At 41.5% G+C, this 26,676-nt stretch overlaps 1 protein-coding gene across 7 annotated transcripts in view; it reads left to right on the top strand.

The window, feature by feature from the left end:
* Positions 1-23,650, top strand: part of ATE1 (arginyltransferase 1) — a 114,549-nt gene extending 90,899 nt beyond the window's left edge. For 5 of the 7 annotated variants that reach the window (XM_054983030.1, XM_054983034.1, XM_054983031.1 and 2 more), the window contains one exon: positions 22,506-23,650. In XM_054983030.1, the coding sequence (XP_054839005.1) occupies positions 22,506-22,684 (179 nt within the window). In that variant the 3' untranslated portion in view covers positions 22,685-23,650. The remainder of the gene's footprint in view (positions 1-22,505) is intronic. The other 2 variants (XM_054983032.1, XM_054983033.1) reach the window with 1 other exon arrangement.
* The last annotated feature ends 3,026 nt before the right edge of the window (positions 23,651-26,676 follow it).

The raw sequence follows: 26,676 nt of genomic DNA, 5'->3' as shown, positions 1-26,676 counted from the left end.
CAGAGATGTGGAGATCGCTCCTCAGAGGGTTTGTTAATTTCATCTTCACTTCCCCAAAGGCTCTGTCAATTTTACCTCTCCAGTCTAAAACTCTGTGGGATCGCAACTAGAGGGCAGCGAGGAATGGAAATGGGCTAAAGCTGCCTTCCATAGCCAGACTTGGACCTGAAGAGGTTATAATGGGCTGAAGTTTCCCTTCTGGCATTTCACAGCCCCTTCACACAACTCCAATGTATAGCAAAGGCTTTGCCCTGTCGCTGGCTCTCTTTTTAAACAACCATTCCCAGCTAACATTGCTTCTCCTGACACATGTTCTTCACATGTCAGATGAATTGTATACAGAGACTCTTAGTTCCCATATAATTTATCCATTTTGAAGAGTCACTTTGCATGAGAGGTTGTCTGTGTATTTTGAATAGTTCATTCTATTATAGCAGCCTTGCTTAGGCTGAGCTTGTCAGAACCTGGAAGCTAAGCAGAGTCAGTCACAGTACTTGCATGAGAGATGATAAAGGAAGACTGGGGTTGCTGAATGGAGGGTGGCAGTAGCCAGCTACATCTATTCCTCTCTTGCCTGAAATGCGCTGTGAGTGGGTTCACCATAAGTTAGATGCAACTCAACAGCATGTTCTTCATGCTGTTAGTATTTCAGGGTCTTCTCCAGGGAAAATATGAACTGAGGCACAATCTCAGTCTCATTCTGAATATTTTAGGAGTATAGATCCTACATGAAAAACTTTACTCTTACCGTAATTGTTACAGGCAGAGGGGGATGGGAGTGAAGTCTTTATGGGCGCTTTGGGTGAAACCTTGAGCATTCTGTGCAAATAACAGAGGAAGCCTAGTTAATCTTTTAACATATTTGAGAATGACTGAAGCTAGTAACTTCCTCTTTAACACAGTGTTCATTTTCTAAATTATTTTGATTCTTCAGTGGGTCCTCATGTAAACATGGAGATAAGTATTTATCTCTGAAGAATGTCTCTGGACAAAAACCACATTGTATAGCTGCCCCAAGTGAACCTAGATGTCCATTATTTGTCAAGGAGCCATTTGTCTAAAATCAGTCTTGAGTGGTGCAGGAATAAGCAACTTTACTTCAGTGGGAAATCTAAATGTATTACGAAATGAAAATTTAACATCATAGAATTTTGAGAGGACGCTGCCCAAAATTGAAAAAAGTAATGAATAGAATTACAATAAGGATATGATCAAATTGTCCTTTCCTAATGTGATAAATAAGTTGTTTTGAAATAATCCATAAGTATCTAAGATAGCAGAGCTAGAATGGGGGGGCGGGGGGAGACAGGGAGGACTGGAGATTTTAGGGAGGAGCAGGACACCAGTGACCTAAAGAGAAAATAAAGTGTGTGTGCGTGTATAAAAATTTGAAATAATAAAATATGAACATTTATGTCTAGGCTGATGTGTTCAGCAAGGACAAAATGCAGTCTTAATTCAGACTTGTGTCCTGTGGCTTAAGGAAATTAAAACATGGCTACATGCTGAACAGCAGAAGGCCTGCTGTGAGCTACAGTCATTTGAGGTTTGTGTAGCTGCTGGCTTTTAGGAAGCAGTGCTCCATTCCAGAGCCAGTTTCCTGCAAAACACCTCCTTACAGTTGTCAGTAAAATAAGTCCCTTAATTAAAATACTGTATATATAAAATCAGGTCAGACAGACAATGGTATGTTCTGTTTCAGATGAAATGTATTTCCGTAACAAGGCCTTTAGGTATCACTTTGTAACAGTTCATAATTCAGCAAATATAGACTTCATCGGTTGTAAAGTATCAATATGCTTGAATAGTGAAGATGATCGTTTATATTTTTCTCTATGGCTGTGAAGAACCACTAGAAGTAGTCTTCAACTTGCGTATTTCCAAGATGAGAAAATTTCAGAAATAATCATTTTAACCACTTAATGGCAGGCATGAGTGTAAAGTTATTGAATCTATTGCATTTGTTGGCTTTTTCCTGAAGAAATCATATAGTGACCATTATCTCTTATATACTTTGAATTTTAGGATTCTCAAAGTCATCATTTCAAATAGGAGTGTGCAAATACCTTATCGCTATTTGTTGTGTATATTTGAGAATCCTGAATACAACTTGGATTCTTGCATATACTGATAAATTCGTTCCTGAATATACCCAGAATTATACAGGAATTGGCAGCATCGATGGTTTAACAGTTGCAGCAGCTTTTTTTTTTGTTTAACCTGTTGCAGGTTTCCTGGGCAACAAAGGTAGGGGAAGGGGCAGTTCTCAGGCAAATGGCCCTGGGTTCTGCCTGGCTTCTGTGAGTGACACTGTTCTGTTGGGCTTGCAGCAATGTCCCTGGCTTTAGTTGGTTCTGCTGGTTCATTGGTTTGGCATAGGTTCTGCTGGGATTCTTTGGTTTGATGTTGGTTCTGTTGGGCCATGTTGGTTCTTTTTGCACTGGGAGGCTTTTGGCCAGTGAGTTTGCTCTTGTGTGTTCTTAGGCTTCTAATTTTAGCCCAGAGAAAGCATTGGATTTTTTATCCCATAGGAAAAAATAAGGGCATCTTGATCAGCATCCTGTAAAATTGGACCCCTGACCCAATCGAATTGAACTTGGGTGAGTCTTTGGTGGACTGGCAACAATAGCTCTGCTCAGGGCTCATTTGGAGGCGGAACGCACAGGAATGGTGTTCCAGTAGATCTAAAAAGAGGTCACGGAGGGTTTGGCCCTGCCCACGTGATTCCTTTTTCTCCGAGTGCAAGCCGAGTGGTGCTGGGCTCCAAAGGAATGTAAGCTGCTTGGAATTGATGCTGCTTTATTTTCATTTGTGACTTGTGTGAGAGAGAGAGAGAGTGAGTGCGTGGGTGCAAGTAGGGCTGGCTCTCCAGAGGAGGGTAAGCTGCTCTGAGTTCCTTCTGCTTTAAGGAAATACCTGGAGATTTTTGCGGAAAGGGGCCTGAGGGGTAGATGTTGCCTTCTGACACACTTCCGGTGATGCCAGGGGGTGTGGCATATGCTAATAAGATATGCTAATGAGTTCCTGCAGTTCTTTTTCAAGGAAATGACCCCTGGCTCTGCTGAAGTTTTGGTGTAGTCTACTTGAAAAGCTGCCCCTCCAACCCCCCCAGAAAATTCTCCCATAGGGAATAATGGAGTCGAATAATTTCAGGTTCCTGAAAAAAACCTTTGAATACTAAGCAGGTGTTTTTGGACCCGAATATCAACATTTACGGCCTTCCTGTACCTGAATCTGAAAAATACTGATTTGCAGGGAAGGGGTACACATTCCTAATTTCAAAATTGTGTCTTTGTTGTGTTTTATTGTGGTTGCAAACATTGATGCTCTTGAACATCCTATATGTGTGTGTTCCAGTGAGGGGTTAAACTTTACAAAATACATTGTGGTCCCAGTACTGAAAACCATCTTTAAAGAAGCTGACTTTTAGAGCATTAGCAACAAAAGAAGTAGAAAAGGATGGATAAAATTTTTCAGCCTTAAATTTGACACTGGCATAGACTGTTGTATAAAGAAGAAATCATATATAGTACTGAAGATATTGATTACTTAAAGTGAGAATGCAGAGGAGACCTGAGGTAAATGTAAACAATACAATGCTAGGTCTATAACATTATTCTTTAAAAACCTACAATATTTTATATTTATCAATAGAAGTCTTATTTAGGTAACCTTTGAAGGCTTGAATATGCCAACCCTCTAGTTTAAAACCTTTTATATAAAGAAGATTCCTTCTGATTTCTTATTACACAGTACCAGTAAGGACTGAAATATCTACTCCTAAATTCGTTGCTTGCTTTCCAGTGGAATTCTAAGACCATTTATGTGAGAGTGAATAAAATAAAATTGAGCTTATTTCTGAGCAGACCTGTTTAGGATTGCAGCCTTCATCATACTTCATTGATTTCAGACACCAGGTGCCACTCAAATGTTGGAATCCTGATGCTGAGACTGCTGGAAAAATATTGTGTGTTGATATTCAGTGTGACATTGGTATTGTAATGCATGAGTGAGATAAATTATGTTGAAGTTTTTAATGCTCTGCACGTTCCTAATGTTTCTGTGCAGTTAGAATAATTGTCTACCATGAAGAAATACTTTTTGTCCAGAAATATTTTTGAATACCAATATTTCAGACTTCTGAATGTCATGTAGTGGTACCATTTTTTATATATGAAAAAGCATTAGCCACACTTTCACATTGTGATCACACAATGAGAGTACTGGAAAAGTGGAACATTGGATACCTAAGCTCCTGTCCTCTTTTATCTACTGGGTTGTGATAGTTCTCCCTCTGTCGGAGGACAGCTTGAGTGATTCCCACTGTCCAATGAGGAAGGCCGGAAATAATTTTCTTCCTCTTCCTGTCTGGTGCATGGGACACTGTCTCTTCAGTTCTGTTCCTGCCTCCAGGGAGAGAAGTCTAGCAGCAGACAAACTCTGCTTCTTTCTTGTTAGGACTTCAGTTTCACTTTCACTTTCCCATTCCTCTTCCTCTAATCTTTCCTTTGTCTTTCAAACTCTGTTGACTTAAAACTTTCATAATTCCTCCCTATCTTTTTGCTGTCCTCTTCTGTCTCTTACTTCTCTCCCTGGCTGACTGAGAGGATCACGGCGACCATTTGGGGCAGCCGCCTACAAGATGGATGCCAGGGATTCTGAGGACAGCTTCCTAGACAACAGAAAGGAACGCTCCCCAGTATTCCCTTCAAACGCAATGGGGATTGATGAATCCGGTGCCGACATGCCTCCTGGCTTGTACATGCTCCCAGCAACAAGTCAGTACGGACATGCCTCTGTGGCTTGTGCAGTCTCCTGGCTACAAGTCAGCCTTAGAGCCACAGAAGAGCTTCAAAAGGCACATCTCACTGAGTGGGAGATGGAAGCATCTGCGCGTTCCTGCTCTGCAGCTGGAGTCAGTGTGGTTCCTCAGTCCAGGCTTTTGGTGGGAAAAGACACCAGGAATCTCCTCAGCTCTGGTGCCACAGTGAATGCTCCCCTGCCAACCTCCTGGCTGGAAATTCCACAGCAGGCTTTTCCCCTTCAGATCTAGCCCTGCCTTTACAACAGGGCTCTCCCCGTCAGATGGATAATGTATGAAGGGCACAAACTTGCCTGTGTCTTTGAACCTTTTGACTTCCTAAAACTAACCATGAGGAAGGAAATATATAATCTCTGCCAGGCTGAAACCTCTGTTAATCTCTGCCAGGCTGAAACCTCTGTTAACCTCCTCCTTCCTCCACAGGTGAGGCTGTAGCTCAGTGGAAGAGCTTCTGTTTTGCATGCAGAAGGATCCAGGTTCGTTCCGTGTTAACTCCAGTTAAAAAGATCAGGTAGATGATGTAAAAAACCTCTTCCTGCTGGAGACCTGATGCCAGTCTGAGTAGACAACACTGACCTTGGTGGACCAATGGTCTGAGTCAGAATAAGGCAGCTTGTAATATTTAACAGACACGGATGCCCATTGAGCAGGGGGATCACCCTCAGAGACTCTGTAATGACAAGGAGAAGAAGGAATTCCTTCAGATGTGGAGGAGGAGGAAATATCCCTGCCAGAACAGTCAGCTCAGCTGAAACTGAGGTCTACCAGTATTTACTACCTAAAACATTCTCAGCCTTAGGGCTGCAGCAGTTGCCCTTGGGGGACCCTTAGACAGGGAATACCAAATCCAGACCCAGGAAAACACGAGTCTCTTCCTAGGAAAGTTTCCTCAAAAAAGGTCCTCCCATTTCCGGAATATTTTGGGAGACAGCTCAAGGCTGAGTGGTCTAAACCATCAGCCAATAAGCAATTTCCTAACATGGTCAAAAGACTGTACTCATTAACTTTCTTTGCTATGAGATGTTGCAGGTACCTGTGATCAATGCTCCAGTGGCTACACTTCAGTCATCTGGGCTCCTGTTAGAGGATGGGCAAGGATCAGTCAGAGACATCTTAGACAAGGAGAGGTCATGCTGAAGAGAGCTCACGAGGCCACGGCCATGGCTATTAAGGCTACAGCCATTGCCTCCAGAGCGTCAGGAGTATGGATCAGAAAACTGATCCCACTTCTCCCATACAACAATAGATGTCCCACTTGAAGGGGCAAACAGAATTTTAAAGGCCAGTACCTTCAAGGCAGTCACCATCCTGGATGCACTTATTTTTTCTTCCAGGACTATGGTCTTGGCAGCAGTAACAAGTAGGCACCCTTGACTAAGAGCATGGCCAGCAGATTTACACTCTAAAAATATCGTACTGGCTTACCACTTTCAGAGAGACAAGCTATTTGGGGATGCCCTGGGAAAGATCTGTGTTGAGACCCAGGACAAAAGAAAGTGTTGCCAAAAACACTCAAACAATCTGAGGCGATCCCTTAGCACTCAGCCATTTTATTCACAACACACTTTACTAAGATATAGACAGGATTCCAAGCGACCATCCTGGGGTTAATCTAGACATCCCTTTATTAAGGGGGGGGGTTTGGTCCTTTCAAGAACCTACTTGTAGTATAGTGGTAAAGTAACTAAACTGTGATGCAGTACTCTGCTGGTTCAAATCTCACTACTGTGATGAACTTACCACATGGCCTTGGGTAAACCATTTCTCTCAGTCCCAGCTCTCCAGCTGTATTGTGGGGGATAATGCTTACCTTGTCCCAAGATCAGACAGTTCTTTACACGTGGAAAGAGATCCAACCTTGATACCAAGCTCTCTAAGACAGGACTCGCAAGCCATCCCTGTGAGAGACCAAGTACTCCTTGCCATCAAGCCTGGGTCGACACGCAGGCAGATGGCTGGACCTTAGAAATAGTCTCATAAGGCTATTCCATAGAATTTGAAAGCTACTTACCAGAACGTTTTGTCATCTCTCCCCTACGCGAAATCTTAACTCAAACTGTATTCCAACACCTTCTGGACATTCAAGCTGTGGAGCATGTTCCCCACAATGAAAGAGGGCAGGGGAGTCTACTCAATCTTCTTCACAGCCCCTAAAAAGAATAGGGACTGGAGGGCGTTATTAGACCTCAGCTTTTTGAACAATTTTATCAAGTTGCATCACTTCTGAATGGAGACTCTGCGCTCAGTCACAGAGGCGATTCACCCAGAAGAATACATGACATCTACAGATCTCATGGAAACATACCTCTGTGTACCGATTCTGACAGCCCATCAACAATACCTAAGATTTTGCGTGAAAAAAAATCAATTGGCAGTTCTGAGCCATCCCTTTTGGCCTGTCCACCGCACCAAGAGTGTTCACAAAGCACCTGATCAACCCCATTGTATGTCTCAAAGAGAGAGGTATTCATATTCACTTGTACCAGACGATCTCCTCATCAGATCAAGTTCAAAAGAAAAATCTATCCACAAAACACAGTTCACCATTCAGTTCCTACAAAGCAGGAACACCTGGGTATGATCATCAAAAGAGTGTTGTCTATCCCTCACCAAAAAAAGTTCAGGAAGACCAAACAGCTGGCAGAGACTGTCAGCAGAATAAAAGTCACTTCTCACGACACTACTCAAACTGATGGGTTTGCTAGTGGCCGACAACAACATGATACCTTGGGGTCGTCTACATGCAAGACCACTTCAGACCTTTCTCAGATTTTATTAACAACAGATCATGAAGAAGACAGATCTTCCCATTCAGGTACCACTTCAGATCAAACGATTCATGATCCCTCAAGAACAACAAATATTTACAGATGCAAGCATCACAGGTTAGGCACCTCTTCCTATCAGTGTCTTGGAAATATGAGCAATTTGTCTGGCCCTGTTACAGTTCAGAGATCAGATTGTGAACTCACACATCCTGATCTGTATGGACAAGATCGCAGACAAGACATATGTAAACAAGCAGGGAGGATCCAAGACCTCGAGGCGGCAGAAGGAGGCGACAAGGATACTTACCTGGGAGGAAGGTCACCTAGCCTCAATCAGAACTGAACATATCAAAGGCATATCCAGTGTCCAGGCAAACTGGCTGAGCAGGTAGACCATTCAACTACGGGAATAGTCCCTAAGAAAGATCTCATCTAATGGATAACATTGCACTTTGCAACACCACTCATAGACCTGTTTGTGTCCCAACACAACCATCAACTACCAAGGTACATGACAAGATTTGTTCCACCCACAAGCAGATGACCTGACATTGCAGTGCCCATTAGGACTCCTCTATGCATTATCACCCTTACCAGTAATACCCAAACTCCTGAGAAGGATCAAGGAACAGGGAGCAAAGTACAAGTATTGCCTCTTGGTGGCCCCGCAGACTGCTTTTCCGCACTCCAACAGATGGTGACCTCTCTGGTCATGTTACAGCAGGAAATGATTTGGCACTCTCATTTAGACTCACTATGCTTAACTATGTGGAAATAGAAAGGAAAATCTTCCTAAGATGGGGATATTCCAGAGAGATGGCCCACACTCTCCTAGCATCCAGAAAACAGTTCATGGTCAGAATTTACAATTCCTCTTGGAAAGCCCTCACTCAGTGGGGCAGGAGGAAAGCACTGGGTATTTTACACAGCCCTGACCAAACACCCATTTGAACTGGTCAAGGAAGTTCCCCTGAGAAGGCTGAGAATGAAGACCATCTTCCTTATTGTGGTCACATCTGCCAGAAGAATCTCAAACCTAAGCGCACTGTCAGTCAGACCTGAACTCTGTATCTTTCATAACGATAAGGTGATACTTCATACTATCCCCACCTTTCTTCCAAAAGTCTGTTCCAAATTCAATAGGTTGCAAAAGATAAGGCTACCATATTTCCACCTGTACCCTAAATATACTAGGAAGAAGCATTGACACAACCTAGATGTCAGAAGGACACTCAAGGCCTATCTGCCCCAAACAGTGCAAATCAGAAAGTTGGACTTACTGTTCATCAATATATCTCCCCTCAATTTGGGAAAGAAAATGCCTTCAGCAGCCGTAGGTGCCAGTAGCAAAACATATACTATCAAATCTCACAAAGCTCTCATCGTAGAGGTTACTAATGGAATAATGGCTTACTCTGTGAGGAGCGCTGCTACCAATGCAGCATTACACAGGAACACTTCTGTAGAAGAGGTCTGCAAGGCAGCAACATGGTCGTCGATCTCAACCTTGGTGAGATTCTACGAATTAAATCTATATGATTCAGTGGTCACCACCTGTGGTAGAAAAGTACTGCAGCGTATGATCTCGGACGAAGACCACATCCCACCCAGAAAGTGGAAGCTGCTTTGGGAGCGCCCAAGATGTCCTCCGTCTCAGAGAGAGAATGGACCTTTGGACACTTACCATGAAGGGTCCTTCTCCTCTGAGGAAAGGAGGACATCTTGCCCTCCCTGGGTCTTCATCCTCCTCTACCCTGCTACCTCATTCTTCTACCTCCTCCGGGTTATGCTTTATTTACAGTACATGTTAACGCAACAGGTGGTTTTTTCTCTCAGTATTGACAGTTGCTGAATGATAAATTCAATGTTACTGCTTTGTGGAGTCGCCTAAACTGAAGAGAGGGTGCCCCACATGCCAGACAGGAAGAGGAAGAAAATGAGTTCCTGCCTCCCTGATTGGATGATGGGAATCATCCAAGATGTTCTCCTTTCCTCAGAGGAGAAGGACCCTTCACGGTAAGTGTCCAAAGGTCCGTTCTCAGGCAACTGAGAAGATACTATATGCTTCTTATTTCTTGCTTTTGCAACAAACTGCCCCTAGAGTAAGTCCCCCAAAATGTATCTGAAGAAGGGCGCTTTGACTTTTGAAAGCTTATACCCTGGAAATCTTATTGGTTTTTAAGTTGTCGCTGGGTTCAAATCTTGCTGTCCCAGAATGTTTTGAGTTTGATAGCTGTTCACAAATATTGGTGACTTAGACATTTAAGGACACAGAATATAATGCTGAGATACTTCCTTGAAACTTTACTTCGATATATAAAATATCGAAGTAAAGGTGAGAGGCATGAAAATTTCAAAGACCAGTGACAGCCTCTAGAACTTTTATATGTTATTGCTTTGAAAGAATTACCACACTATGATAGCTTGTGCTGCTGTGATTTTGAATTTTTAAGTGTGTATTAATACTGCAGCTCTCAAATGGTGAGATGACAGTTCAGTAGGAATGAGTGTATAAAATGTTCTCTATACTCATGGAGAACCTACTCTCTCTCTCTCTCTCTCTCTCTCTCTCTCTCTCTCTCTCTCTCTCTCTCTCTCTCTCTCTCTCTTACAGAAGGTCAGTGGTTGAGAAAAGAATTATAGATTTAATTCTATAATTCTTGTAGAATTATATAACACTATCCATTGATACGTTACAGAGATGATAATCACTGTGAGGCATTTTGACATGGCTTAATCAAATGTGCAGAGTATCTCTTATTGAGGAATATTGAATATTTAATGCCTGGCTTGTTTTTAACAGTGTGATGTTGTTTTAATTGTAAGCTTCCTCTGGCGGGACTCTGAAGAGGCTGCATACAAATATTCTAAATAAATAAACCAGAGGCACTTAATAGTATCTTTTGAAGTTGTTGGTGAAATATCCAAGGTGATTTCAGAATACTTTTGAGTTCTTATCTCAGTGTTGAATGGGACATTCTTTAACTTATTTTTGATAGGGAATATACATTAGAGGTGTGTATATTATTAAATGATTTTAGAGTATATTGCCAGTTTTTCTGTGGTGGCAAAGAAATCAAATGACAAATAAAATATATGAAAACCATTATTACCATGGCTGAATTTGGAAAGTTCTTGTTACATATGTTAAAGAAGGAAGAACTGCATTGATTATTCCAGGCAACTGTTCAAGCATTTTTGAGTTCACATCTGTTTCTAATTAACTTTATAAACACTTGAAGGCAATTGAAGTTCATAATCCAGCATGATCCTTGATCATAAAATATATTTAAACAGTAGAGATAGTGCTAATGAGCTGTATCCAAACAAATTTGTCAACCCAGTACTTCAAAAAGCTAATAGGTAGGTTGAATTTTGAATCTTTGACGTTAAATACTTCTGGTTATGTTGCAAGATTTAGCAATGAGAATATCATTATTGGAACCTTGATTTCTCCCCCACCCCTTCAAGCACAAACATTTTAATCCTTTAATTTGTATCTGGCTGTTCTTCTTCCAAATGAAAATTGGCAGGAATTTTTTTTCAGGTGAGGGAATTGAGCTAAAATATTGGTCGTAGCTTAGTAAGATTTCAGAATACTTCAAGCTTTCCTTCATGGCTTTTTCCTGGAAAAAAATCACATGGAAACCAGTTTTAGTATACTGTTTTCAGTATTGTTCTGAAACTATTTCTGCAGGAGCTTTATGTGGGAAGGCCCACAGAAAAAGAATATGTTTTAATATAGCTATACACAGCATTAGTATGAAAGGTGTTTACTGAGTATTTTAACCTTCGTGCTTCTAAGGTTTATGCCAACATGGAAGTCATTCTGAACATTCCTGTGAAAGCATATATTATGTTGGAATTGTCCCAGTGCATGTGTTAAAGTCTGTATATATGTGTGTTTCCTTCAAGCTTGGTTCAGTGTCAAGTTGACATGAAACTAGCAATCTGTTACTAGGAGGCCACATGTAATTTGCAAGCTATATGTCCATACTATTAGAAATTTATAAGCAAGGACTTGCAGGGATTTCATTGCCCCTCCTCCACTATGTCCTCTTTCCTTTACCTAAAACCCTCCATAGTGCACTTTCCTTGCTTCCTTCCCTCTTTCCCACCTGTCCACCCACCAGTCTTTTATCTGCCCCCATTTTCATCTGTATTTATTATTTACTTTACATACACCCTGCTTTTCTCCACAATAAGGACCAAAAGCAGCTTCAATCCTCCTCCTATCCTCTGTGTTACCCTGTGAGGTAATTTTAGGATGATAAACTCAGTGAGCTTCCATGACAGACTGGTGATTTGAACCTCGGTTTTCCAGATCCTAGTCTGAAACTCTAATTGCTACACCACACAGACTTTTGTAGGGTGGCTGCTGTTGAACAGTAGGTGAGTCACACAAGTTATGTTTGGGGGTTACCACAGGCCTGGCCCTGATCAGTCCTTCCATAAATGCCAAAACAGCCCTTGAAAGCACCTCCCCCCCAGACTTTTACTGACAGAAACCAAGGCTTGAAGACTTTCAGTACTGTTTTGGTCGCCTAGCAACAGCTTCTGAAGTTAAAGATCTTAAAGATACAGGTGTTGCTTTTATTTTTTACCTCCCCAATGTATTTTTTTTCCAGATTTTTCTGCAAACTTGGAACCCTTTTTGAGTTTGTAGAAAGATATGTCTTGTCTGTTCCTGGCTCCAAGTATCTTGATTTAAATACTCATGGATTTAGCCATGTTAAGAATTAAATATATTGACACGCTCAGTCTCCCTTACTGCCACCCATATTAACTTGGTAGGTGATCTAAAGCTACTCCCAAAAGGATACTATTATTGTCAATGAAGTACTGTTGCAAATAGTTTTGCATGTTGCTTTTTACATTTCCCAGAAAGTACTAGTCCTAGCCATCTTCCTGTACACCTGGCTAATAAGTCTGACATGCAGAATAAATTGAAATGGTTTATACTGAATTTTGGGAGACAATATTATATGTGCTGCTTTTCTACAACCTGCCTACTTTCTGAATGAAGATGAATTGATTTATGTGAGAGATTCTCATTTTTAAAATGAGCTTTGTAGCTGATCCTATAGTTTACCAAGTCAAGCCTCTTTAATCTTTCTTGGATCATCCCATTTTGCAGTACGTGGCTGAAGTGCTTGGTTATAACAAACCGCTAAGTGCTAATAACCATAGTATAATTGAATCCAGCAGCCTCCAGTGAAGCAAGAAGCAAAACCATGCATCTTACTCTTAGGTATGAAGAGAACTGGGGGCAGAGGAAGAAGATGGCCTTGAAGGCTATGCAGACAAAAATGAGGAAAACAGCATTCTTAGGCTGAGCCCGAAAGCAGCTTAAACATTGAAGAACTGAATCTTGTTGTCAGGTTCCAAGGGTCCCACCTCATTGCCCTGCCGCCTCACCATGGTGAGCCAGTCACTCGCCCCAGGGGAGCCTCCCTTGACCTCAAAGTAAAGGTAGGGGAGGTGGTTGCTTCACCGTGCTCCTCCTCCTACCCAGGTTGCATGTGCCCCTCTCTTTCTCCCTGGCCACGCCAACACTCCTCATTCCTGGCCTCACTGGGATGAGCTCCTTTTATATCCCCCTCCAAGCACTCTTCTCCCCTCTCCCACCTATCCCGTGCATGCCCCAGTCCCCTGGTCTCCCTCCCTGCGCTGCTGGTTGGCCCTACTGTCCAATGGCTACTCTGACCTCTCACTTCCCCTCTGCCGAGTTCCTTCTCCCAAGTCAAACAGACACAAGGTGTCCCCGTAATGATTACTATATACCAAATTACACTATTCAAAGTATGTACATCCAATATAATTACTACCAATCATGTAAAGTGCAAGTGCTATACAATAGGAATTTTACAAATTCATCTATGACACATATACAATCCCCATCAGAGCTCATTTAAAGGAATAATGCTCAATGGTCACATTATCAGTTCATATAACAATAAATGCTAACAACTTCTGTACAAATTCATTGATAATAATCCATAAATATCATGATGAGTAGAAACATTCAAGATCTATAAACAGTCATTTAACATTTTCCATAAATAGTCATACATAAATAGAATAATACTAAAGGGTATGTGAATACTAAATTCATTTCATAACAGTACAGAGGAAAGTAGAGTCAGTATTCCAAATAGAGATGGTAGGGTAAATATTAATCTTCTCCTGTGGTACTGTTCTGTAGATTTCCCAATATATATTCACCAAATCTATTTCATGCTTTGCGCAGGTCCACAGTGGGTATGACTCAAATTGCCTTCCAATATAGCTGCCACAGGGGACCCCTGCCACCACAGATGTTGGACTGGGTGTGTCCAAAAGATCCCAAAGTTCCTTCTCCCGGCTTGGCCCCTGGGTGTGGTCCTCAGGCCATGCCCCAATGCCCAGGTGTTGACCAGAGCAAGCTCGCCCCGCCCTCAAGGCCACCGGGCTTCCCTGCACTATTTCTGCTTTGATGCTGGCCAGCGCTATCTGCTGAGGTGGCAGCTGCTGTGGTGTCTTTGAGGTGTCCCCCTGGCCCCTCCAGTTGGCATCTGGCTGGTGCTCACTTCATTGGGCCTCCCTATGCCTCCTCAGGCTGCCACCAGTGCTCTGCCTGTGGGGCTGGCACCATCCGTCTCCCAAGCAACTCCTGCTGCCTCACCGCTGCTGCATGGGGTCCAGTGTGCTCCTCCATGCTCAGGCGCGGCCATGACCCAGCTGGTAAGTGAGCAGGTATTGTAATCGGGCCTTAGCAGGGGATTGGTGGCCTGGCTAAGGCTGACGTGGGCCGCCACATTGGACACTTGTACAATAAAAGAGGGTAGGATTTAACTGTCATGTTCAAGACAAGGTACAAGAAGCTAAATTTAAACATATTTAAAAGGCATTTAATGCTTGGGCACCAGTCCTGTCTGCTGCTGTGTAAGACTTACAGTTGGGCTCTTGGACAGCCCATATTGACTTTGCTAAGCATAACATTAAAAAAGCTGGCCTTTGATATCCCTAAATTTTATAGAAAGAGAGGAGCTTGTCTGATTTCTCCAACCTTGGAAATCTATTAAATGAAATTACTTCTCAGCTTCTATTCAAAGCAGCTATTTGGGGCTCTAGAAATCTTCAGTCTAGAAGTTTCTCAAAACAAATTTGCCCACATGCTGTTAGCTGTTCCTCCTTCAGCCTCTTCAGATATGGTTTGAGTAGAACTATCTCTACCTCAATAACAACTTTAGTCTATAAAGCAGCCATTAACTATTGGCTGAAAATCACCTTTTGCACATCTCCAGGCCTTTTGACTTTGGCATATGGAGAGACTCATGGTGCAATTTTGTTTTGAAATTAGTGGCTAGCCTTGTCTTCTCAGAAGAATACTTGAGATTCTACACAGCCAAACTTTGATAAAACAAAGATTGTTAGACCAGAATGCTTCAACTAATGATGGACTAGTAGGCACCTTGAAAATAACCCTACTTTATCGGCAGTTACTTCCTTGTCCCCTGACTCTTCCAGCATACTTGGCTGATACAATGAATTATTACCACAGAAAGGCCTTCACTAAGATACACCTAAGTATTCTACTGCTCACAGTCTTGGAAGGCTGCTTCAGTGGGATTCCAGATAGTGAATGACCCTGCTCCTATAATTATAATTATGAGGATTTGTCCCATGTCACATTGGTAGTGCCTGAGATTTGAGGCTTAGCTCAGTAGATTTTTGAAAACCATTGTATCATGTTTCCCAAGAAGGTCAGACCATGAGAAATTATCTTTGTTACTGACAGATAAATCTATTACTCTTCAACTGGCAAGATTTACTAACAATGAGGTATGCTGACCCAAACATGGTTGACCCCTAACTGTATTATGCTGGGTCATTAGCCTTTGTATTGTACTGTATGGTGTTTTTATTATGAAATATTTTAAATGGTTCTTCTGTATTTTAATCCTTTCTATGGAAATGGCCAGATTTTGAAAAAAATTATCCTGATGAACATTTGATTTTATCTTGTATTATTGCTATAGTGTTGTGCTAATGCAATAAAGATTGATTGATGATGACAGAGCCAGTATGAGACAGCTTTTTTCTTGGCACTGGCAGCCAACAAGATTTGCTGTTGGCATAGGAGCAGGGATAGGCACTTCTGCCCTAGCCCTGGCACAGTTGTACATAATGTGCATAGTTCATGCTGCTTTTATGAAGAGAAAATCAGACCACACATGATTTGGTTGAAGTAAGCTTGGCTGGAAGCCTGTTGAGCTGAGAATAGGACTCCTGTGAAATTTGGGATTTTAAAAAGAGATGTGGGGAAACTGCTAAAGAAGTCATACAACTGCCTTTCTGGATTCTGCATGACGTAATGATTAGAGTGCTAGACTCTGACTACAGAGTCATAAAGCTCATTAGGGCAGGTAAGGTGGTCCTGTTTTGAGAATAAAATGGATAATGGATATTCACATACACTGTCCTAAGTTTCTTAGAGGAAAGACAGGATAAATATGAGAGTAAGCAATCGTGTAACTCCATCTGGAACCAGATGACACCTCAATCCTGTCTGGTTTTAGCTTCAAAAACATTTTTTCCCCTCATACAGATTATTACAGTTTCCAAACACCTGTTCAGAGCATCTACTATCTTACTTGTTCACGGTGGCATTTGGCTCTGCAGTCAACATAACACTTGCAAGATTTTAGGGCTTATCAAAAGCCTGGTGGACGTTTTTAATTGAGCCTGTTTCTTAGGGATTGCAGAAGGAAAAACTGATCACTTTTTGGCCAGTTTATTTTGTCATTGAATTGAGCATGTACACATCATCTTGGCTTTCTTCAGGTAAGTATGTTTGAGCTAACCACAAGAAATTGTTAGTCTTGGATTTCTGATATTTCATTTCTTCATTGTTCATCTAGGGACAAATTATAATCACACTGGCCAAGTAAAATCTTGTTTACATAATACAGAGTATTTAATTCAGTGGCTCCAGCTAAGATGGGTCCTGTTCCAGAACAGGCACGGCTTCTGTTTGTCTCTAACAATTAAAAGGCAAGCGCCTGATACTGAACCATAACACAAAATTCAATTCAGCCACTGGGCAAGTTCATCAAGGTAGACATACAGCAGCAGTATCTAATACAGGAAATAAAATCTCAGTCCAAAAGCAATGCAAGCCAAAAAAAGTATCAGGTTTCAATGTTCAATAAAAGGAATGAGATTGAAAAATAATGAGCAGTCCTTGAAATACAGTCTCTGTGTGGGTGTTTGTTTAAAGATGAGAGTTGGCGCCAGAACTATTCAGGTTACAACTAATATTTTGCCTAAAGGTGTTGTAAATATAAGTCTTCCGTTTCCTTTTAAGAAGTTAGACTCACTTTATGGTTGTGTGTATCCCATCCTGGAGCTTAATTTACAAATGTTATTCTTTGCAAAGTTTCATAAAGAATGAAAATGGCACAGATGAACAGGTAGTACAGGTAACAGCAAAAATAATACCATGGTAGGATACTAGAAAAAAACTGGATATGTTTGAGAAGGCAAATGAATTTCAAAAAACTGAGAACCAACCAAATTAGCATTTGACTTCACTGTAGTTAGAGCAAATGTAAGCCATATTCAACAAGAGAACCAACTTTTTGCATGCTGTGCAGCATACACCAGTGATTTTCATTGCTCATTGCTCTTGTGTACTGAGAGATGCTGGGATCTTGACAAAAGAGCTATCTGTGTGATCCATTTGGCCATGAGTCAGGTCAGGATTCTCCTTTGAGCCATTTTGGCTTGGCAGCTGTTTTTTGCTCCCATTGCAGGGCTGCCTGTATAGTATTAAGTGCATATAAATCAAGTAAATAAATTAATTTGCAGTCCAACAATGGGGACAATAATGTTCTTCTGGAGCTATTTTGGCATGAAAATAGCCTGGGGTAGGGGTAGGGAAGGCTGGGAGCCCCTCCACCTCTAGGACAGGGTTGTGATCCAAATTGGGTCCTGTGGCGCTTGGTTTCCCCACAGCTGCCATGTGAGTTTAGGCTTGAGGCCCATCAGGTTGTGTTGTTGGCCCTAGATGAACAGCTGTTGGTCTGTCTAGTGAAACAGCGTTGTATATGAATGCTGAAATAGTGGGGAAATGTTCACAAAGGATTCAGGTGTTTTAATGTTTTGCCTTTATAATGAAGGGACAGGAGAATCTTTTGGGTCTGAACCTTTTATACTAGCAGATGCCATTTTATCAGGGCATTGCCACACAATTATTCACTGATTTACCAGAACAATTACTGCATGCTAACATTTGCTCAGTGGCATTAAGCCCATTCCAGCTCTGTGACAAATCTGCCTGTATCTTACCATGCATTTGCAAGTGGCGTCTTTCATACTCTTGCCTTGCATATTTGTGTATATTCATAAAATATTTTATGAGTGCACCTCCAAAATGTAGTTTGTAAAGCAGTCTGAAGTAAGGTCCCACATGGGAACAGATATTTCTCATCATTCATTCAAGTATTGGAAGCTTAAATGGGAAAGGAATTGTACAAAGGGATTTTAACAACCTTTTGTGCAATTTCTTCATTAAAAAGAGCCTGATAGTATAAAGAAAGAGGGCACATCCATGGAGAATATTGAGTGTAAAATAACTGGAGGAAGGTATCTGGGGTTTGCTAGACTAACGGGCTGGTGAAAAAACTCTCTCATTTTGTGTTTCTCCAGTCTTCTGTCTGTATACATCACTAAATTTCTTCACAAAACTCAATACAAGCTAGAACCTCACACATTTTCAAAACCTATGTTTCTTTTTATAGAAACTTATTTTATGCTAATATGATGTAAGTTGAATTACTTGGGTTGCCATGGTAGTTAAAGATGTGGGGAAGTTTTTTTCCATAGCTAGATCCAAACCATTGTGTGATTAGTTCTGCACATTCAAGGGAACCTTGTAAGTCTCTTTCTTGAACAGAGTACACAAACATGCATCTAATACAAGTCTTATGTTGCAGGATGAAAAAGTTAGCAGCAGTTTACAATATGGCATAGGGGGCGGTCTGTGTTCAAAGAAAATAACAGAAAATCCTATTGAGCATACACAAGCTTTGGGGCATGTCTTAAAGGAGTGTTTTTGGCTGCTAGCATGTGTGTTTATAATGTACAGCATTGGAAATGATGACTATAATATAGATTCCTTCAGGAGCAATACTTAACTAAAACAAACTTCTATAGAACAGCAGGGTGCCCAGGTGTTAACCCACCCTGACTCCAAGGTGGAGTCCAGCTCCCTTCTTCCAGGGTGAGCAGTAGGTCTGAATCTACTGGGGACATGTTCTGTGGTGCCCACACAAGCCATGCTACCCTCATGTTGATGCTAAGGAACAGCTGCTGTCAATATGACTTTCACATCAGAGCAGATATAGCTTCTTCTTGACCAATAATACCTCATGAAAGATAAGATCCATAAACTACCTGTCCCCAGTCCAAACCCTGCACATAGTATAATCATGGAAATTGCACAAATGCAATTCTGGAAAGATGACATTATTCAGTAATAGAGAGTGACTTCAGATATACGTGTTGACCCTGATGTGTGTTTTCAGCCAACATTAAAATATCATCAGCGTTAAATACTACTTATTAGGTGTCCTGGAAGGAGTATGCAGTCACTATATCAGGTAAGCTTATTTTTCAGTCATCATTGCTGCATTCAAAGTAGACCTCTGTGTCTGACGTTTTTTTCCTGTGCACTCTAAGCTTATAATAATAAATCTTATCTCTCCTAGCTTTGAAAGAATTCTCAAAGATTAGGTAGCATTGCAGCATGATTTAGTCTTCCATAACCATATCAATCAACCAGATGATAACTGTGGCTGATTTTTAAAACAAAAAGGATTTTATATGACTATAACAGTTGCTTTTATTTCCAGTGTTCATTTAAATCCAGAGTGACTTGCATGTTGTTCATTGAAAGTAACGAACAAATGTTGTTATTTCTGGATACTTCACTGTGTGTAAGATCTGGGGTGGAACACCTGTGGTACATTTTGTAGCACTGAATAACTTCTTGGCACAAAATTGTGATCCCATGAGGTCTTGATTCTTCTTGATTTTTTAAAGTAATTGTCACCTTCACCTCATCTTGATTTTACAGCCTGCATCATGAATTTTCTTACTTTGATGTAAATTATCTCCACAATAATATTTCTTTAAGCTGAACTTGCTGATTTCTTTTAACTTTCTACTGAATAATGTACTTCTGAAAATAAGGTGGTTTCTTATCGAGTGTGCGATTTGGTATATATGGTCTGAAAATATACCCCAAAAATACCAATAAGGGAGTCCCAGTCAAATCCAGAAATTTGGGAATCCAAGTCATATCTGGGATTCTTGTATATATTGATATTGTTGTTCCTGGTGAATTATAAAAATGTTTGACATTAACTGGGCCTAGATGGATCAAGGGGTCCAACTCTGTGGGTCCCTGAACAAGGTCCCCCCAGTTACTCTCCATTGTGTCATATGGGGAGGGGAATCCAGTGGTTTCTCAAGGACAAAGAAGGCTTAGCCAAACACACAAGAGCAACCACTGACCCAAAGCCTTCCAAAAAGAACTAACAAAGTCCAACAGAACTGGAGAATCCCAGCAAAACCAACTTGGCAGAAGGCATGCATTCCTCACCCTGAAGCTGTAGGTCCCCTCCCCCCACTTTCTACAGGTTTCCAGAGTCAAAAGAGAGGGAGAGAGAGGTAAGTTACTTTCACTGGCGAATAAAATTGCATATTAGGGAGAGCTGAACTGTCTGTCCAATCATGACAATTATGTCATAGACCACATGAGAGAATTATTGTGTGATTGGACAGCACACAATGATTCTCTCATGTGGTCTATGACATAATTGTCATGATTGGACAGACAGTTCAGCTCTCCCTAACATGCAGTTCCATTTGCCTGCGAGAGTCATCTCCCTCCTTGGCCTGGGAAACTTGTGATAGGTTTCACTCTCCCCCCGTTTTACCTAAATGGATGGTCTCCTTGTGAGTTGAGGGAATTAACATACAAAGAGGCTGTGAGAAGGGGTAACTAAGCAAGATTCTCCACTTGTATATATGGGGATCTCTAGAGAACTCTTAATAAAAACATGCAGATGTTCAATAGGAATGGTTTTTATTGAAAAAGTAGCAAAAGCAAACACACAGGGGATAGCACAAAACATAAATACAGAGCTCACTAGAAAATAGGGAGGAAAACAGGAGAGAGATTCAGGGAAGGGCTATGTTTAGCAGTCTAGGAGAGAAGGACGTCTGTAGAGAAGAGCAGCCTTGAATAACCAGCACTTCGTGGCAAGAAGGGAACTCAGATGTACAGTTTGAGGGTGTGTGGGTTCAGAACACACACACAGCTATGGCAGAGGGTTGCCCAATTATACTATGGAACATACCTGGGGCAGGATGGCATCTTCTGCCCCAAAACAATAACTTAATGGCTATCTCCGGAGGCAAAGAAGGTGCTTGATGACCTGCAATGGCTGGGACAGGTAGGGCATATTAGATCCCTGAATAGTCTGCAATGGGAGAGTGAATAAGAGAAGATTGGCAGTTTAGTTTAGTTTAGTTTAGTTTAGTTTAGTTTAGTTTAGTTTATTCGGTGTTTAACCCGCCCTCCCCACAAGTGGGCTCAGGACGAGCTACAACAGTCATAAAATACAATTACATAGCAGATTCTACAATAAAATTCAGCAACTAAAATTATATGTATACAAAAACCTGATATAGTTGGCTACACATTCCTGCCTGCAGTATACAAAGAGGAGGCAGATAGGCACGCGAGCTGTACTTGAATACCAGAGACTGGTGGGAGGCTCAATGATGGTCCTGATGCTGGCCTCAACCGTAAGCCTGGTGGAACATCTCCGTCTTACAGGCCCGCCGAAATGATACAAGATCCTGGTGGACCCGAGTGTCCTCAGACAGAGAGTTACACCAGATTGGGGCCAGGACCGAAAAGGCCCTGGCCCTGGTCGAGGCCAAACGAGCCTCCCTAGGGCTAGGGATCACCAGTAAGTTCTTACCCGCAGAACGAAGCGTTCTCCGGGGCACATACTGGGAGAGACGGTCCCTCAGGAATGCTGGTTCCAATCCGTTTAGGGCTTTAAAGGTTAAAACCAACACCTTGAAACGGATCCGGAATTCCACGGGGAGCCAGTGAAGCTGCTGTAGGATTGGTGTAATATGTGTCCTGTATGGAACACCCATCAGAACATGAGCAGCAGTATTCTGGACCCGTTGTAGTTTCCGGATCAGACCCAAGGGAAGCCCTGCGTAGAGTGAGTTACAGTAGTCCAGGCAGGGTGGTGATGATTAATTCAGGAACTCCTGGAAGACCGTCTCGTCTTGAGATTTTTGCACATCTCTGGATGTGGGGCTGATAGCTAATCTCACCTATGATTCACATGCCAGTAATTTTCCAATTCCTGGTCAGGGGTTGGCAGCCATTTCCTGCCTGGCCAGGCAGCATTTTGGTGCTTTTAAAACACATGAATGAGAAGGGCTTATGATATAACTATATTCATAAGCTTCACTTATTAATGAGAGGGTCAGGGTTGACTACTAACACCAGGGCCGATTCCAGACGGCCCTCCCCATTGCGAAATGTCGCGCGTCGTCGCGCAGAAAACGCGAAATACCGCGTTTTCTCGCGCGAGTTTTGCACAACGTCGCGTTTTCTGCACGACAACGCGCGACGTTTCGCGATGGGGAGGGCCGTCTGGAATCGGCCCAGTTGTATTGAAAAAAACCCAATTTGCACTAAAAAATACTGATATTTTTTAGTGCCCACCCCTATTTTCTTACCTTGTACAGATTGATAAAGCCATTTCTACTGACACCAAAAAGTAATCATTCCTAGTCATTTGGTTGTGTTAATTAACATGTGTTTCTCTTTACAGTTGATGAAGGAGGGGTTAAAGAACTGGGTCGAGTTCGGGTTCTTCACAAGAGAACAATGATGCCTTACAGTGTGTATAAGAGAAGGCGAAAGGGGCCCAGTGATGAAGAGAGTGTCCAGCAATATGCCGCTTTGGTGGGACAGGCATGTTCAGAGCGCATGTTGCTCTTTAAAAGCTGAAATGTTTGTTCTGTGGCGATCTTCTGCACTGCTCAGTTGTACCCCTTATGGTTTGTGTGGATAAGCGTATTTGTATAAAATATCTCTTTATGCTAATTAAAATATATACAGTGTCATATACATACCATTTTTTGACATATACCAAGGGTCTGGCAGAATATAAAGATCTGTTGCTAAACCTGTTTTATTTCCCAAACCTATTTCCTTTTGTGCATTCTGAAAATTAAACCGTGTGAAGTTCATAAATAATTGGAAAATAGTTTTTCCTGCATAGCTTTGTATATAGAAAGGAGAATTTTTATAGAAAACGCACTGAAAAACATGGATAATATACCACAAACTTTGCTCACATATGCTATAGCTGGGGAATTAAGTGCATTTATTTGCATGCTGATGTTGGGCAAAACTCAGTCCCATTCAGATCAGTGGGAAAATCAGGGCAAATTCTTCTGGGCTGTAGACTTGCCTGATATTGCATAGTATTAATATTCTATGACATTGTGACATAAATTCAAGTAATAAAATGCTGAAGGTTTTTTAGATCGGCATTGTAAATTGTAACGTTTGTTTAAAATAATGTCTACAAAATGAGATTGGATTTAATTTTTGTAATATACTCTGGGAAATATTTATAATTTTGTTATTAAATTCAAGGATATGTCTGTGATCACATTACCAAAGAGAATAATTTAAATAAGGCAACAGGTTTATAATTGGGTATACAATTTTGTAGGTGAGTGGCCACATCCTGGCTTCCATCCCAGGTTTTTCGTATTTGTAATGGCTATTTGCGTTCATTATAAAATTCTAAGATTCTGTTTCCAGCAACATGAAGTTTGACATGAAGGAATAATAGTTTTATTTTAAAAATAAACAATTGTAAAAGTAGAATTGAATTGTCTTTGCATAATCGGCACTGCTAATATCACTTGTGTGAATTTTCTTTCATTAAAATTGTAAAAGATTCAGCAGTAAATTTTGAAGCCTCCATTCTTTGTAATGAGCTCTGTATGGTATACTTATCAATCTGTCTCATTTTTGTAGTACAGTAGAAAAATCCAGCAATTGAGTGGGAATTTCTCCAGCTTTCTTAATGTAACAATAGTTTGCATGGAGTTGTCTTGGAAAGACCAGCCATCATTCTGAGATTCTCTTATATGATAGAATAATGTGTGCACATTTCAGTGAACAGCTACAATGTTAACCACTGGGGACTTCAAAAGACAAAGTGTTTTTTTAAGGAAAGCTCCCTATTTTTATTTCATATACTGTAATTTCATGGTTAGAATACAGTTGGTTAGAATAAAGTTGGCATTGGAGTGTGTCAAAATAGATCTGAAGCTAGAATATTCATTTTTGTCTATCTTCCTTTGCCTTATAAGGAACATTGGCAGAGGAACCAACACTTTATAGGAACTATTTACTTTAGCATTTAAAAATACTGCTGAAATCTATGCAGTTCTGTGAAGTTTGTTAATAAATTTCTCTGGTATTCCTGTTCTTGATCTTGCAGGATAAAGGTCCACTGGATATTTTGCCATTTTAAGTTTTTCCTGTCAAAGTAAAATGCCACCATTCCAATTACTTGATCATGGGTACTAAAAACAGACCATCAAGAATTTCTTACCATTCCCACTGAAATGGTCCTGTTGGATTGTGTCCATTAGAATTACCCCTTCATAAGGTGCCTGTTTCTGTCTCAAGTTGAACAAAGTGCCTTTCATAATAATTTAGCTATAAACCAAGAATTCTATCCCATACATCTGCTGCATATGCTTTGTAAAACATACGTATAATTGACATTAATATACCAACATTGAAATAGGGCCTTATTGTCTGGTACTTTTTAAACAGTGCTGTAATTTGAAGAAAGAATTATGACTAGACATGGGCACAGACCAGGAAAAAACCACGGACCATTGGTCCGTGGTCCATCGCGTTTCACGGACCACAGATCACAAACTTTTCACGGACCTGCCCCAGTTCACAGATTGGTTTGTTGGTCCGTGGTCTGTCACTTCTAAGGACCCTAGGACAGCCTCCTTCACACTCAGAGATGCCAAACTCGCAGAAAGTCTTCAGCAGGCTCTCCTCCAGCCACCACCTGCATTGGCTCCTTTGAGATACATTGTGGCACCAAAAAGTTGCAATGAAAATGTGGAGTGGAGTTAGAGAATCTTCCTCTGAGAATGGAAAGTGCTCTGCAGAGGTGCTGTTCTCTGTCATTTCTGCGCAAGCTTAGATGTACTGCTGTGCTCTGAGCCTAGGGTTGCCAGCCTCCAGGTGGTGGCTGGAGATCTCCTTGAACTGATCTCCAGGCCACAGAGATGAGTTAATCTAGAGAAAATAGCTGCTTTGGAGGGAGATCTCTGTGGCATTTTATCCTGCTGTGGTTCCATGCCTCCCCAAACCCTGCCTTCTTCAGGCTCCACCCCCAAATTCTCCCAGAATTTTCCAACCTGGAGCTGGAAACCCTGTCTGGACCTGGAATGAAGGCCCCCAGAGTGAAATGACAGTCCCTGGGAGCAGCTAAACTGTTCTGGGGCTAGAATGACAGTCACCAGAATGGAATGACGGTCTCTGTGAACAGATCAAAGGGAGTGGATAAAAGTCAGATACAGATTATTTTAAATGGATCCTCATGAATTCATATGATTTTTATATTGAAATAAAACAAAAAGGCTGTTGTATTATATATCATGTCCTAGTCTACTGACAGCACCAAAACAATAACATACCCACTGCTTCATAGCACTGCCACAGCACCAAAACATGCTTCAAAAGAGGATCCTCGTGGATCCTCTTGATTTTTACATGAGGCCACCCAAAATCCACCACACAATCTCAAATCATGTCTGTTGCCACAAATTGCGCCCAAAAATCCATGCACCCACTGCTTTGTTGCATCACTCTAGCGCAAAAACATGCTTCAAAACCATAGATCCTCAGTTCGCCTGCTGAACATAACCTTGAAGTTGTACAGCAAATTTATGCTATGCAAACTGGAGAACTGGGAGACCTCCAATAACATCCATCTTGAGTAAGCAGGGCTCAGGAAAGGGGTCAGCACTATTGATCACTGCCTGATTCTTTACTGGCCCTATCAAAGCCATATTTGTAATGGTCTTTGGGAAGAGACCTCGAAGATTTAAATGGTTGTTAGATGGCAATTGCATTGAACAATTTAGAAAGTATCTTGTTGTGACTGAAAAATCCACCCTGCAGTTTCTCCGTGTCTTACTGCCTGCTGGAAACTGAAACCACTTGCCTGAGAGGTGGGGGGTAATTTACTCCTTCTGCTCTCATAGAGAAGAATTGGGAGCTCTCTGACAGCCAGAGGAGGTCTGCGAATGTTCCTCCATCGCCTAGGGAATTGATTGATCGCCGCCAGTAAGTCTGCATTCACAGACCACCGGACCACCCAAAAAGTCATGGTGTCTGTGAAAAAAGCTCATCCCACAACCTGCCTGTTCGCAAACACTGAACCGGGCTGGTCCGTGTCAAATTTTGGTCAGTTTTTCGATCTGTGCCCACCTCTAATTATGACTTGAATTCTAGTCCTTGTTTCCATTTCTACAGCATGTCCTCAGTTGTGGAGTGTGTTCCTCTTAAGCTAGGCACTTCCTGTTCATCATTTTGCAAGGAAGTGCTGCCTTTGCAATGAAGAAAAGCTAGTGGGAAGCAGAAGAAAGTTTTTTTTTAAAAAAATACATTTATATGCCACCTTTCTCCCCAGTGGGGACCCAAAACAGCTTATATCATTTACCTCTCCATTTTATTCTCACAACAACCCTATGAGGTAGGTTAGAGCATGATTTACTCAAGGTCACCCAGTAAGCCTCCATGGCAGAGTGGGGATTCAAACCTGGGTCTCCTAGATCCTAGTCCAGCACTCAAACCACTACACAATACTATGTTTTTATCTCAAGGTAGAAACCAAGCATTATAATCCCAGTATTTTAAAAGGGCTGTAAATTGGTCCCCCCAAATTA

Source organism: Eublepharis macularius, chromosome 6 (genome assembly GCF_028583425.1).
Source record: "Eublepharis macularius isolate TG4126 chromosome 6, MPM_Emac_v1.0, whole genome shotgun sequence".
Lineage (NCBI taxonomy): Eukaryota > Metazoa > Chordata > Lepidosauria > Squamata > Eublepharidae > Eublepharis > Eublepharis macularius.
Note: the sequence above shows the minus strand (reverse complement) of the source record. Positions and strands in the feature narration are given on the sequence as shown.